We start from the raw sequence: 15,186 nt of genomic DNA, 5'->3' as shown, positions 1-15,186 counted from the left end.
AGTGGTGCTGTGCAGTGTATATATACAGGACAGGAGTGGTGCTGTGCAGTGCATATATATACAGGACAGGAGTGGTACTGTGCAGTGCATATATACAGGACAGGAGGAGTGGTGCTGTGCAGTGTATATATACAGGACAGGAGTGGTACTGTGCAGTGTATATACAGGAGTGATACTGTGCAGTGTATATGTACAGGAGTGTTACTGTGCAGTGTGTATATGCAGGACAGGAGTGGTACTGTGCAGTGTATATATACAGGAGTGGGACTGTGCAGTGTATATAGACAGGAGTGGTGCTGTGTATATACATATACAGGAGTGGTACTGTGCAGTGTATATATACAGGAGTGGGACTGTGCAGTGTATATAGACAGGAGTGGTACTGTGCAGTGTATATATACAGGACAGGAGTGGTACTGTGCAGTGCATATATGCAGAACAGGAGTGGTACTGTGCAGTGTATATATACAGGACAGGAGTAGTACTGTGCAGTGCATATATGCAGGAGGAGGGGTACTGTGCAGTTTATATATAGGAGTGGTGCTGTGCAGGGTATATATACAGGAGGGGTACTGTGCAGTGTATATATACAGGAGGAGTGATACTGTGCAGTGTATATATACAGGAGGAGGGGTACTGTGCAGTGTATATATACAGGAGGAGGGGTACTGTGCAGTGTATATATAGGAGGAGTGGTACTGTGCAGTATATACATATACAGGAGTGGTACTGTGCAGTATATACATATACAGGAGTGGTACTGTGCAGTGTATATATACAGGAGGAGTGGTACTGTGCAGTATATACATATACAGGAGTGGTACTGTGCAGTGTATATATATACAGGATGAGTGGTACTGTGCAGTATCTGTATCCAACATTCTGCCCCAGCTCACAGCCTGCCCCCATGTCCAGCATTCTGCCTCAGTCTCCAGCATTCTGCCCCAGCTTCGAGCATTCTGCCCCATGTCCAGAATTCTGCCCCAGCGTCCAGCATTCTTCTGCCCCATGTCCAGAATTCTGCCCCAGCGTCCAGCATTCTTCTGCCCCATGTCCAGAATTCTGCCCCAGCGTCCAGCATTCTTCTGCCCCATGTCCAGCATTCTGCCCCGTCTCACAGTCTGCCCTCATATCCAGCATTCTGCCACCAGCGTCCAGCATTCTGTCCCCAGCGTCCAGCATTCTGCCCCCAGTGTCCAGCATTATGCCCCATGTCCAGCATTCTGCCCCAGGCTCCCTGGATAGCCGCTCTCAAAAAAAAAAATAAAAAAAAATTCTTACCTTGTTATCTGGCTGTGCTCCAGCGGCGAGGCTCCCTCCCTCTCCCAGTCCCACGTGGCACACTGACTGAATGAGGAAGTGGAGGAGCAGAGCAGTGTGTGACGTCAGGTGAGGGCGGAGCTGTGGCTGGACCATTGTGCAGGGGGGGATTTCGGCGCTGGCTGGACCATGGTGCGGGGGGGGGGCCTGCCCGAGGGGCCCGGCAGGCGCTGAGTCTGAATTTAAAATATAGCTGCAGAAGCCTGTATAAAATGTAGGGGGGCCCCAGCGCGGATCGGGCTGCCAGCATAGTCGGGCCCCCCTAATCACCGGGCCCCATACACATGTAAGGCCTGTCATGCCCTGATGGCGGCCCTGGTTTCAGGATGCTTGACAGTTGGCATGAGACAAGACTGGTGGTAGCGCTCACCTGGTCTTCTCCGAATAAGCCGTTTTCCAGATGTCCCAAACAATCGAAAAGGGGATTCATCAGAGAAAATGACTTTACCCCAGTCCTCAGCAGTCCACTCCCTGTACCTCTTGCAGAATATCAGTCTGTCCATGATGTTTTTTCTGGAGAGAAGTGGCTTCTTTGCTGTCCTCCTTGAGACCAGGCCTTGCTCCAAGAGTCTCCGCCTCACAGCGTGTGCAGAAGCACTCACACCTGCCTGCTGCCATTCCTGAGCAAGCTCTGCACTGCTGGTAGTCCGATCCCACAGCTGAAGCACTTTTAAGAGACGGTCCTGGCGCTTGCTGGTCTTTCTTGGGCGCCCTGGAGCCTTTTTGGCAACAAAGGAACCTCTCTCCTTGAAGTTCTTGATGATGCGATAGATTGTTGACTGAGGTGCATTCTTTCTAGCTGCGATACTCTTCCCTGTTAGGCCATTTTTGTGCAGTGCAATGATGACTGCACGTGTTTCTTTAGAGATAACCATGGTTAACAGAAGAGAAACAATGATGCCAAGCACCAGCCTCCTTTTAAAGTGTCCAGTGGTGTCATTCTTACTTAATCATGACAGATTGATCTCCAGCCCTGTCCTCATCAACACCCACACCTGTGTTAATGGAGCAATCACTGAAACGATGTTAGCTGGTCCTTTTAAGGCAGGGCTGCAATGATGTTGAAATGTGTTTTGGGGGATAAAGTTAATTTTCTAGGCAAATATTGACTTTGCAAGTAATTGCTGTTAAGCTGATCACTCTTTATAACATTCTGGAGTATATGCAAATTGCCATTAGAAAAAATGAAGCAGTAGACTTTGTAAAAATTATTATTTGTGTCATTCTCAAAATTTTTAGCCATGGCTGTACAGACCAAAGTTTGGACACACCTTCTCATTCAAAGAGTTTGCTTTATTTTCATGACTATGAAAATTGTAGATTCACTCTGAAGGCATCAAAGCTATGAATTAACACATGTGGAATTATATAATTAACAAAAAAGTGTGAAACAACTGAAAATGTGTCTTATATTCTAGGTTCTTCAAAGTAGCCACCTTTTGCTTTGATTACTGCTTTGCACACTCTTGGCATTCTGTTGATGAGCTTCAAGAGGTAGTCACTGGAAATGGTCTTCCAACAGTCTTGAAGGAGTTCCCAGAGATGCTTAGCACTTGTTGGCCCTTTGGCCTTCACTCTGCGGTCCAGCTCACCCCAAACCATCTCGATTGGGTTCAGGTCTGGTGACTGTGGAGGCCAGGTCATCTGGCGTAGCACCCGATCACTCTCCTTCTTGGTCAAATAGCCCTTACACAGCCTGGAGGTGTGTTTGAGGTCATTGTCCTGTTGAAAAATAAATGATGGTCCAGCTAAACACAAACCGGATGGAATAGCATGCCACTGCAAGATGCTGTGGTGGCCATGCTGGTTCAGTATGCCTTCAATTTTGAATAAATCCCCAACAGTGTCACCAGTAAAGCACCCCCACACCATCACACCTCCTCCTCCATGCTTCACGGTGGGAACCAGGTATGTAGAGTCCATCCGTTCACCTTTTCTGCGTCGCACAAAGACAAGGTGGTTGGAACCAAAGATCTCAAATTTGGACTCATCAGACCAAAGCACAGATTTCCACTGGTCTAATGTCCATTCCTTGAGTTCTTTAGCCCAAACAAGTCTCTTCTGCTTGTTGCCTGTCCTTAGCAGTGGTTTCCTAGCAGCTATTTTACCATGAAGGCCTGCTGCACAAAGTCTCCTCTTAGCAGTTGTTGTAGAGATGTGTCTGCTGCTAGAACTCTGTGTGGCATTGACCTGGTCTCTGATCTGAGCTGCTGTTAACCTGCGATTTCTGAGGCTGGTGACTCGGATGAACTTATCCTCCGCAGCAGAGGTGACTCTTGGTCTTCCTTTCCTGGAGCGGTCCTCATGTGAGCCAGTTTCTTTGTAGCGCTTGATGGTTTTTGCCACTGCACGTGGGGACACTTTCAAAGTTTTCCCAATTTTTCGGACTGACTGACCTTCATTTCTTAAAGTAATAATGGCCACTCGTTTTTCTTTACTCAGCTGCTTTTTTCTTGCCATAATACAAATTCTAATAGTCTATTCAGTAGGACTATCAGCTGTGTATCCACCAGACTTCTGCACAACTGATGGTCCCAACCCCATTTATAAGGCAAGAAATCCCACTTATTAAACCATAGTCATGAAAATAAAGAATACGCTTTGATTGAGGTGTGTCCAAACCTTTGGTCTGTAGTGTGTGTGTGTGTATGTGTATATATATATATATATATATATATATATATATATATATATACACACACTCACTGGCCACTTTATTAGGTACACCTGTCCAACTGTGTGTTAAGACTTAATTTCTAATCAGCCAATCACATGGCGGCAACTCAGTGCATTTAGGCATGTAGACATGGTCAAGACAATCTCCTGCAGTTCAAACCGAGCATCAGTATGGGGAAGAAAGGTGATATGAGTGCCTTTGAACGTGGCATGATTGTTGGTGCCAGAAGGGCTGGTCTGAGAATTTCAGAAACTGCTGATCTACTGAGATTTTCACGCACAACCATCTCTAGGGTTTACAGAGAATGGTCCGAAAAAGAAAAAAAATCCAGTGAGCGGCAGTTCTGTGGCCGGAAATGCCATGTTGATGCCAGAGGTCAGAGGAGAATGGGCAGACTGGTTCGAGCTGATAGAAAGGCAACAGTGACTCAAATTGCCACCCGTTACAACCAAGGTAGGCAGAAGAGCATCTCTGAACGCACAGTGCGTCGAACTTTGAGGCAGATGGGCTACAGCAGCAGAAGACCACACTGGGTACCACTCCTCTCAGCTAAGAACAGGAAACTGAGGCTACAATTTGCACAAGCTCATCGAAATTGGACAGTAGAAGATTGGAAAAACGTTGCCTGGTCTGATGAGTCTCGATTTCTGCTGCGACATTCGGATGGTAGGGTCAGAATTTGGCGTAAACAACATGAAAGCATGGATCCATCCTGCCTTGTATCAACGGTTCAGGCTGGTGGTGGTGGTGTCATGGTGTGGGGAATTTTTTCTGGGCACTCTTTGGGCCCCTTGGTACCAATTGAGCATCGTTGCAACGCCACAGCCTACCTGAGTATTGTTGCTGACCATGTCCATCCCTTTATGACCACAATGTACCCAACATCTGATGGCTACTTTCAGCAGGATAATGCGCCATGTCATAAAGCTCGAATCAACTCAGATTGGTTTCTTGAACATGACAATGAGTTTACTGTACTCAAATGGCCTCCTCAGTCACCAGATCTCAATCCAATAGAGCATCTTTGGGATGTGGTGGAACGGGAGATTCGCATCAGGGATGTGCAGCCGACAAATCTGCGCCAACTGTGTGATGCCATCATGTCAATATGGTCCAAAATCTCTGAGGAATGCTTCCAGCACCTTGTTGAATCTCTGCCACGAAGAATTGAGGCAGTTCTGAAGGCAAAAGGGGGTCCAACCCCTTACTAGCATGGTGTACCTAATAAAGTGGCCAGTGAGTGTATATATGTATACACACACACACACACACACACTGACTTATCTCGGCTAAGACAAAGCCTAGATCCTCAGGCTACATCCACATCATGGGCGTAGCCAGGATCAAACCTGGGGGGGGCAGAACCTCATACTGCACACCCCTACACTTGAAAATAAAGCCTGCACCTTAAGAAGATGTGGTGGTGAATGCAGTATATTTATTCCAACTATCAGTTGATGTTACTGAAGACGAGCAATGCCTGTCCTGGGCGTCCTTTTGGGCAGCTATGAGGTGGACCTGACTGGTGCTAAAAAAAAGGAGTGTTAGTCTGTGTGCTATCCGGCTTTCATTCTTTTTGGTACAGATATGATATGGATAGACAGATATATAAATAAAAGCAGATTAGAAATCTGCTCTGATATTGAAAACATTATCTATGAGCTCAAAAACCTTTCAGGTGATGCAGTTTTTAAAAAGCTGATCTGCTTTTGCAACTGAAAAACGTATCCTCAAAAAACGCAGCAAAAACGCTGTGTGTGAATGTAGCCTTAGATCAGGAATAGAACAGCCATTTATAGGACATTTCATAACTTTCCCAAATTTCTATGAAAAAATATTCAGCACATTCTGCATTGAACTACTGTACCCAATTTATTATATATTTTAGGAGTCGGAATCGGTCCATTTTATACCAACTCCGACTCCACCAAAATGAGCTCCGACTCCGACTCCACAGCCCTACATACTAAGGTTATGTTTTATCTCCCGTCCACCACACTCCAGCTCCGGCTCCGCCCCCCAAGCACCATCCTCTGCTCCCCCCCCCATGCTCAGCCTCTGCCCCCCCCCATGCTCAGCCTCTGCTCCCCCCCATGCTCAGCCTCTGCTCCCCCCCATGCTCAGCCTCTGCTCCCCCCCCATGCTCAGCCTCTGCTCCCCCCCATGCTCAGCCTCTGCTCCCCCTCCCATGCTCAGCCTCTGCTCCCCCCCATGCTCAGCCTCTGCTCCCCCCCCATGCCCAGCCTCTGCTCCCACCCCCATGCTCAGCCTCTGCTCCCACCCCCATGCTCAGCCTCTGCTCCCCCCCATGCTCAGCCTCTGCTCCCCCCCCATGCTCAGCCTCTGCTCCCACCCCCATGCTCAGCCTCTGCTCCCCCCCATGCTCAGCCTCTGCTCCCCCCCATGCTCAGCCTCTGCTCCCCCCCATGCTCAGCCTCTGCTCCCTCCCATGCTCAGCCTCTGCTCTCTCCCATGCTCAGCCTCTGCTCCCCCCCCCATGCTCAGCCTCTGCTCCCCCCCCCATGCTCAGCCTCTGCTCCCCCCCCCATGCTCAGCCTCTGCTCCCCCCCCCATGCTCAGCCTCTGCCCCCCCCATGCTCAGCCTCTGCTCCCCCCCCATGCTCAGCCTCTGCTCCCCCCCCATGCTCAGCCTCTGCTCCCCCCCCATGCTCAGCCTCTGCTCCCCCCCCCATGCTCAGCCTCTGCTCCCCCCCCCATGCTCAGCCTCTGCTCCCCCCCCCATGCTCAGCCTCTGCTCCCCCCCCATGCTCAGCCTCTGCTCCCCCCCCATGCTCAGCCTCTGCTCCCCCCCATGCTCAGCCTCTGCTCCCCCCCATGCTCAGCCTCTGCTCCCCCCCCATGCTCAGCCTCTGCTCCCCCCCCATGCTCAGCCTCTGCTCCCCCCCCATGCTCAGCCTCTGCTCCCCCCCCATGCTCAGCCTCTGCTCCCCCCCATGCTCAGCCTCTGCTCCCCCCCCATGCTCAGCCTCTGCTCCCCCCCATGCTCAGCCTCTGCTCCCCCCCATGCTCAGCCTCTGCTCCCCCCCCATGCTCAGCCTCTGCTCCCCCCCCATGCTCAGCCTCTGCTCCCCCCCCATGCTCAGCCTCTGCTCCCCCCCCCATGCTCAGCCTCTGCTCCCCCCCCCATGCTCAGCCTCTGCTCCCCCCCATGCTCAGCCTCTGCTCCCCCCCCATGCTCAGCCTCTGCTCCCCCCCATGCTCAGCCTCTGCTCCCCCCCATGCTCAGCCTCTGCTCCCCCCCCATGCTCAGCCTCTGCTCCCCCCACTCTCCCCCCACTCTCCCCCCATGCTCAGCCTCTGCTCCCCCCACTCTCCCCCCACTCTCCCCCCACACACCGTCTCCCTTCTGTCCTCTGCTCCCCCCATGCTCAGCCTCTGCTCCCCCCCCATGCTCAGCCTCTGCTCCCCCCCCCATGCTCAGCCTCTGCTCCCCCCCCCATGCTCAGCCTCTGCTCCCCCCCCCATGCTCAGCCTCTGCTCCCCCCCCATGCTCAGCCTCTGCTCCTCCCATGCTCAGCCTCTGCTCCCCCCCCATGCTCAGCCTCTGCTCCCCCCATGCTCAGCCTCTGCTCCCCCCCATGCTCAGCCTCTGCTCCCCCCCATGCTCAGCCTCTGCTCCCCCCCCATGCTCAGCCTCTGCTCCCCCCCCATGCTCAGCCTCTGCTCCCCCCCATGCTCAGCCTCTGCTCCCCCCCATGCTCAGCCTCTGCCCCCCCCATGCTCAGCCTCTGCCCCCCCCATGCTCAGCCTCTGCTCCCCCCCCATGCTCAGCCTCTGCTCCCCCCCCATGCTCAGCCTCTGCTCCCCCCCCATGCTCAGCCTCTGCTCCCCCCCCATGCTCAGCCTCTGCTCCCCCCCCCATGCTCAGCCTCTGCTCCCCCCCATGCTCAGCCTCTGCTCCCCCCACTCTCTCCCCCCACACACCGTCTCCCTTCTGTCCTCTGCGGGGTGTCGCCGCTCCCTCCTCCGGGCTTTGTGTTGTGCCGCGCTCTTCCCCGCTGACAGCTCCGCTCCTCTGCTGCGCGCTCTCCACAGCAAACATTACGACACCACCGTCGCCTCCTCCATGACTCAGTCCGGCCTCCCACGTCTCCTCACCACACGTCACTTCCCCGCCCGGCCGCCATTTTAGTTCCTGTGGTGGCGGAGCACAGGCGGAAGTGCCGCCATCTGTAGCAGCGGCTGCGGTCCTCCTCACCGTGTCTCCGCCGAGTCAGGAGGTTTTCGTGAGGGGGAGATCTCGGCGGCCTGATACCATAATGCCGTCCCCCCCGCTCCGTGTGGCCGTGGTGTGCTCCAGAACCGCAGCATGGAGGCGCACAATCTCCTCCGGTAATGGCGGAGCCCCTTCTTCTTCAGTCTGTGCGCGTAGTTCGGGGCCGTGTGAGGCCGGTGATGTCTCTAGGCCTCTGTATGTGATGGAGGACCCTGGGAGCGGCCATACCTTCTTACACACACCTCCATGGTGGCCTTTTCCCCCTCAGATGTAGGAAAATTACACATTTGTAACTGAATGTGTTAGAAACTTTTTTTTTTGGGTGGGAAACTTGCGCCATATAGCAACTCTCCGGCCATTTTTTTAAAATTCTTTTATATGACTGGGAAAGGATTAAAAGCCTAACAGTAGTCGCCTTTTCAGTTACCGGGGCCGACTAGGCCTCACATGGGTTCTGGTCGGGTCGTCATCAGTCCAGTCTGGGCAGGTGGTGTGTATATATATATATATATAATTTAGTTTTCACCCCCCCCAGTCTCTTCACTAGTTTTAAGCTTCAGGGGCCTGAAGGTCCTGGAAACCCTTTTATTTCGAGTGATTTCTGGCCGAAGCAAACTTAGGTTTGTTTGTGTCTGGTGGAAACTGATTGCCTTCACTCTGTTTTTTTTTCTGTTTTTGGAGTAAAAAAAAAAAATATATATATTAGGTTCTTTTCACACCAGGACGTGTACACTGAATATATTCTATAGGGTATAACAGGCACCCGTCTGCCGAGAGAGCGTCCTTCTCAAATCCATCTGACCACTGTACATCCAAAAAAACTTACCAGCTGATTCATCAGTTTAAATTTTTTTTTTTTTTTTAAGCCAAAAAATGTCTCTTGATGTTTTTACAGCCTCTCTGTTAACTTTGTGAAAAGTTGAATAAAATGCCTTTATCTACGATCATCTGATGTCTTGTTACAAAGAAATTAGACAGGGACAGAGTTTTGAATATTGGAATATTACAATTTTTTCTCATGTAGGGTGACCAGCCAATGTTACTGGGCACAGTGAGGCTACATGAAAGCTCCACATGTCCACTGTTAACTCCTGGTGGATTGTTTTATTAGTAATCTGTTCATTGTGGTATAAGTTGTATGCACAACTTTTTGTGTTTTTTGTGTTGTATTTGAATTCAAATGGAATTTGAATTCAGGGGGTCAGAGCCTGGCTGTCCATGGATAAAAGTGGTCCTTGTGGTGCAGGCTTGAGGGTGCACAAATGCCCAACAGAGCACCACACAACCCCAAGAACTGCTCCCTCACCTCAGTCTGGTAATTAGCTTTCAAATGACATCCCAATGTCCCCTCTGGCTTTGCCAGAAGTCCCACCAGGGGCCCCAATGTCTGATTTGGACAGCAGATCTGTACTGAAGTCCCTGGTGGTGCAAACTCTTGTGTCACCAGGGAGCATGTCACTGTCAGCAGTCAGGATGGCCTAGTGGTCTAAGGCACTGTGTTCAGGTTGCAGTCTCCCGTGGAGGCGTGGGTTCGAATCCCACTCCTGACAGCAGCAGTACTGGTCCCTGGAGGTGCAAGCTGTTGTGCACCAGGGAGCGTGTTAAGCGTCTGCAGTCACCACATGTGGAGGCGTGGATTCAAATCCCACTCCTTGACAGCAGCAGTACTGGTCCCTGGAGGTGCAAGCTGTTGTGCACCAGGGAGCGTGTTCAGCGTCTGCAGTCACCACGTGGAGGCGTGGGTTCGAATCCCACTCCTGACAGCGACAGTTTTTTTTTTTTTTTTTTTTTAAAGAAAAGAAAATAAACCTAGTGGCAGCATGTGTAATAACAGTCTCCCGTGGAGGCGTGGGTTCGAATCCCACTCCTGACAGCAGCAGTACTGGTCCCTGGAGGTGCAAGCTGTTGCGCACCAGGGAGCGTGTTAAGCGTCTGCAGTCACCACATGTGGAGGCGTGGGTTCAAATCCCACTCCTTGACAGCAGCAGTACTGGTCCCTGGAGGTGCAAGCTGTTGTGCACCAGGGAGCGTGTTCAGCGTCTGCAGTCACCACGTGGAGGCGTGGGTTCGAATCCCACTCCTGACAGCGACAGTTTTTTTTTTTTTTAAAGAAAAGAAAATAAACCTAGTGGCAGCATGTGTAATAACAGTCTCCAGGTCTTATAGCCTAATGTATACACCATAAATATTTATATGTGTGTCTATACAGTTGGTGTATATATGTGTGAGTATATTTTTTAGCCTTAAAGTTTTGATTCTCCATCCTCATTTCTTTCTTTTCCAAATCAAAAAAACACTCGTGTGAGAGCAATCTGCATCCAAAAAAACTTAGGGATAGGGACAATTTAGTGAGTACGTCGGGCTCCCTTAAAAGGTCAATTCACCCAACGAACAAGGGTGCTGCTTGCTCGTCGGGTGAGATGGGCAGCACGATTATTATCATCTAACACGCTTTCCTAGGATAATCTGCCAACACAAATCTCTTCTTGAATGGACAATCGTTTCTTAAATGACAATTTATGCTGATAAAAAAAACAAAAGCTCTAAATTAGGAAGGAGGCTGGAGGGGGGGGGGCGTCAGGGGCTGGAGGGGGGAAGACAGAGGCTGGAGGAGGAAGTGTGGTGGTGTAGACGGGAATCTATCTGATTCCCAAAAGGAAGATGGAAGTCCACAGCATCCATGGGGTCCCTAGGAATTATCTAGTGTCCAGAGTAATCATTCTAAAGACATACTAATAGGGAATTTAGATTGTGAGCCCCATCGGGGACAGTGATGATGTGTGCAAACTGTAAAGCGCTGCGGAATATGTTAGCTCTATATAAAAAAATAAAGATTGAGACACCCACGATTATTACCAGCCATGACGTCCCTGTAGTCCTGGACTTGCCATTCCCTATTGTAAAAGGCCGGGACTTTAAATGGTTTTGGGAACTGAGGGAGGAGAGGGAAATGTCTGAAGAGAGTGCGGCAAGGTGGACTCGAGTAAAAATGGCAAGGGTTCCCCTGGTCGCCAGGGACATGGCGGCTGCAGAAAGGCAGGTCAGGCTGAACACTCTGAAGAAGAGACGGGGTCAGGTGCAAACAAACTTAATGTCCTAGATAAAGAGGTCACATTGCCGCTGACAAACCCCAGCACAGAGGTAACAGTTGATGTGCTGAAAATTAAACTGACATATTGTGATGGTGGAGATGCCTCAGCAAAGATCGTGGTAGGAGAAATCCCAGAGAGTGCAGGTGGAGTGAAAACCCACAAAGGTTATGGAGAGTGGACTGGTGGTTCATTTGCCTCAGGTGGTGGAAAATGACAACTGTGCCAAAATTCTGGAAGAGGAAGGGAACTATACTGAGGCGTGTGACTACAGGACAGTAGGGGGTGAGAACTCCAGAGAACCCGAGGGTAGAGAGATGGAGTCTGGGAGCGAGAACATTGACTCTTCAGAGAGCCCTGTTGAGGCCCTAGGGGTGGTTGATGGTAATGGAGGGAAGACCCACAAAAATCTTAACCTGCAGATGAAGAAATAGGTTGAACTCTGAAGCAGCAGAGAGTGGGTTGGCAAGCTGCCCCATCTGAAACTTTAATTAATGAATTTATGGTCCGACACGTGCTAGCCAAAAGGGAACAGGCTCACGAAGTGGAGATGGTTAAAGAGACAATAAGAGACCATGTCGAGCGAGAAAAGGACCTGAGACAAGTGGCTGAGTACAGAGTTGATGAGCTGGAGAAGGAAGTCTCTGAGCTCAGAGGTCACTTGTCAACGTGTCAATCAGTGAACAAGGCCATATTGGAAAATATAGAGGTGCTTATATCGTAGATAAGTCTGCTGTGGCTAGAGTGAGGATTCCGGCTGATGATGAAGCCCAGGTAGCTGGTGAAGGTGGGATGGTTCCATTCTTCCTTGTCAGATCAATCTAGAGCCTTGAGAATATCCGAATGCTCCTGGAACATCGCACGGCGTACCTAAGAGTGGTAGAGCAGCTGACACTTGAGAGACTGCAAATTAATAAACAGCTGCAGGAAAGACGAAGAAGATGGCGGCCATTTTCAACTCGAGGTATTGAGAGACGAGGGTTTCTTTAAAGGCTTGAAGTACTCAACCGGAAGATAAATGGAACGACTCCTCTCTGGGTAATAAAGACAAAAGGAGAAACTGTCAATAGAGAGACAACCGAAAGTGGCCTGATGGAAGAGGACAAGGAAGAGTTAGAAGTAGTGACTCTTCTGTGAGTTCAGTGATGCGTGACCTAGGCAGGAAACCCCTGTAGCAGACGTGGTGACAAAGGGTCAGACCAGACAGAAGGTATAGGTGTCAGGGAATCACCACACTGTACTGACCGCCAGGGATGGGGGTGGTCCAACAAAGGGGCAACACTATCAGAGGAGGTGAAGGAGTCGGACGACGGATAGTTCCAAAAGGGTTCAGTGATTCGGCCCGATTTTGACAGACGGTGTGACTTTCAGAGGCGACTGAGATGGGTTTCTGGTCGGGTAATAGCAAGTGCCAAGCCTCGGAGCCTTAGGCAGAGTGGGGAGGTATGTGGTATGGCGAGTGTCCATGTGGTTAATGGGCGGTATGTATCACAGAGGTGGGTGGCCCTGTGATGGAAGCCTGGGCTTGTTTTGCTCAGCAGATGTACTGCTGAAGGTTAATATACATTGGGAAGGCTTCCAGGTGACTTGGAGAGATGGGTGGATCCAGACACCTACATACCCCACCCAAGGGGGTGTGTCTGAAGACCCAAGATGGAGTCTGTGTGTTTGTGCACGGGCAGTGCTGGCTAGGCTGTGCCAGAGAGAGAAAACCTGTGGTATACCTCGGGAGAGGATGCCTCTGAGGATAAGAGGTATCGAGGAACCTGTGGACAGTTAATGGACACTAATCCGTGTTAGGTACACCAAGACTCAGTGAGGTCCATGGGTACTGTAGAGCCGAACAGTGCACGGGGTGCTGCAAGTTACCAAGTACCTGAGATTCGGTTTATGCTCAGTATTAATAAATCGATTGGACTTTTGTTTTAACCCTGAGTGTCCCAGCGTATGCCTCAACGACTGGCCAAGTGAGTATTCCCCGTCCACAGATAGTCGAAGTGTCACAATGCATATACATACAGTCATACACATATTCCATGCATGTTTACACATACAGGCATATATCTACACATATACCATCATACATTCATACAGGCATATACCATGCATACATATGTTGAGGAGAGCCTTAAGATCAAATACTTAAATAACCTCGACATAAGAGATTGAGAACTACCCATAAAGTGTATTATTTCACCTTACATGAGCTTTTTCAGATCAAAGTGGGACACTAAAGATAGCTGCCATTTCCTGTTTCACCACACACCATGTGCTGGTATCCAAGATGACGCCCACTCTGATGACCTCATGGATCCGCCCACGATGACGCCCACTCTGATGACCTCATGGACCAACCCAGCCAGATTACCTTATGGATCCGCCCACGGACTAGCTCACTGCCCAACCCACTAACCAATGGAATACATCCGATCACTCCCATTTTAGAGCCCCCTTACAGGGGATATATAAACCTATGTTTGGATTAATAAAGCTCTTGGAGTTGTGCCATAGATTGATCGAAGAGAGGTTACATCCGCCTGTGTCTCTGGTGTGATTTCTTTATTGCACACTAATCAGTATCCATTTGGCCAGGAGCATGCAACTAGTGAACATTTCTTATTGCATACCTCCCAACTTTTGAAGAAGGAAAAGAGGGAAAAATAATGCGGCGCGCACAGCGAGCCGTGGCAAAATTTAGGCCACGCCCCTGACCACACCCATTTCACAACTATTCACACTCATGTCCATGCCCAACTGCACCCATTTAGCACTGCTGAATACACTGACTGGTAAAGAGGGCACAGTGGCTGGCATTATGGGCACAGTGGCTGGTACTATAGGCACACTGACAGGTACTGAGAAAAGAAAGAGAGAAAAAAGAAAACAGAAAGGAGAGCGAGAGAAAGAAAGAACAGAGAGAGGAAGAACAGCAAGAGAAGAAAGGACAGAGAGAAGAAAGAACAGAAAGAAAGAGGGGAAGAAAGAACAGAGCAAAAGTAAGAACAGAGAGAAAGAGAGAGGGGAAGAAAAGAACAGGGAGAGAGAAAGGGGAAAGAAAGAACAGAGAGAAAGAGGGGAAAGAAAGCAAGAACAGAGAGAGAAAGAAAGAGGGGAAAGAAAGAAATAACACAGAGACAGAGAAAGAACAGAGAGAGAGAAAGAAGTAAAGAAAGAGGAAAGAAAAAGAAAGAAAGAACAGTGAGAGAGAAAGAAAAAAAGAAAGATTAGAGAACGAAAGACCAGAGAGGGAGAAAGAAAAATAGAGGGAAAGACAGAACATAGAATGAGAAAGAAAGATTCTATAGCAGCCCAGCTCCCATTGTAACGCCCACCTGACCCTCTCGGTGCAGGACATATCATGATCCACTCACATGGCCAACATCCCCGATTCCAAGGCGATCCTGCTGTCCGCACTGTCGGAGGAGGACATGGTGATGGATCCGAAGCATTCCTGGTTCCGTCACAATCTCCTCATGAATTTACCTAATTTCCAGTACATCACTTCTGGTGGACTGTCATGTGCAAGTTTTGAAGTGCTCCGCCATGTACTCCTGTGTCCTTTGGGAAAAGCCTGCTTTGTATGCCTTGTACACACTTGGCTCCACTCTGTACATCCCATACACATATGGCTCCGCTACATACACCAAGTACACACACAACTCTGCTCTGTACACCTCATACATGTGCAGCTCCGCTCTGTACACCTAATACACACATGACGCGGCTCCATACACACGTGATTCCACTCCGTACGCCCCACACACACACGCGCAGCTCCGCTCTGTACACATGTGGCTTCGCTCTGTACACTTCATACACACACGGCTCTGCTCTGTACACACACAGCTCTGCTACATCCACCC

The 15,186-nt window shown here is 50.0% G+C and overlaps 1 protein-coding gene, 1 long non-coding RNA gene and 1 other non-coding gene across 3 annotated transcripts in view; 2 read left to right on the top strand and 1 right to left on the bottom strand.

Annotated features, from left to right (window-relative positions):
• Positions 1-8,583, bottom strand: part of LOC141077459 (uncharacterized) — a 261,894-nt gene extending 253,311 nt beyond the window's left edge. The window contains exon 1 of the mRNA XM_073564407.1: positions 7,943-8,583. Within this exon, the coding sequence (XP_073420508.1) occupies positions 7,943-8,060 (118 nt within the window). The 5' untranslated portion in view covers positions 8,061-8,583. The remainder of the gene's footprint in view (positions 1-7,942) is intronic.
• Positions 8,584-9,701: 1,118 nt separating this feature from the next.
• On the top strand, positions 9,702-9,784 carry TRNAL-CAG (transfer RNA leucine (anticodon CAG)). The gene has a single exon. It is a non-coding gene; the product is annotated as a tRNA-Leu (tRNA).
• Positions 9,785-11,641: 1,857 nt separating this feature from the next.
• Positions 11,642-14,565, top strand: LOC141077461 (uncharacterized). Its single transcript, XR_012227569.1, has 2 exons — positions 11,642-13,290; positions 13,540-14,565. It is a non-coding gene; the product is annotated as an uncharacterized lncRNA (long non-coding RNA).
• Positions 14,566-15,186: the final 621 nt, after the last annotated feature.

Source organism: Dendrobates tinctorius, unplaced genomic scaffold (genome assembly GCF_039654945.1).
Source record: "Dendrobates tinctorius isolate UK_male_01 unplaced genomic scaffold, ASM3965494v1 ptg000452l, whole genome shotgun sequence".
In the NCBI taxonomy this organism is placed as follows: Eukaryota; Metazoa; Chordata; class Amphibia; order Anura; family Dendrobatidae; genus Dendrobates; species Dendrobates tinctorius.
The sequence above is the reverse complement of the archived record's forward strand: the minus strand, read 5'-3'. Positions and strand labels throughout refer to the sequence as shown.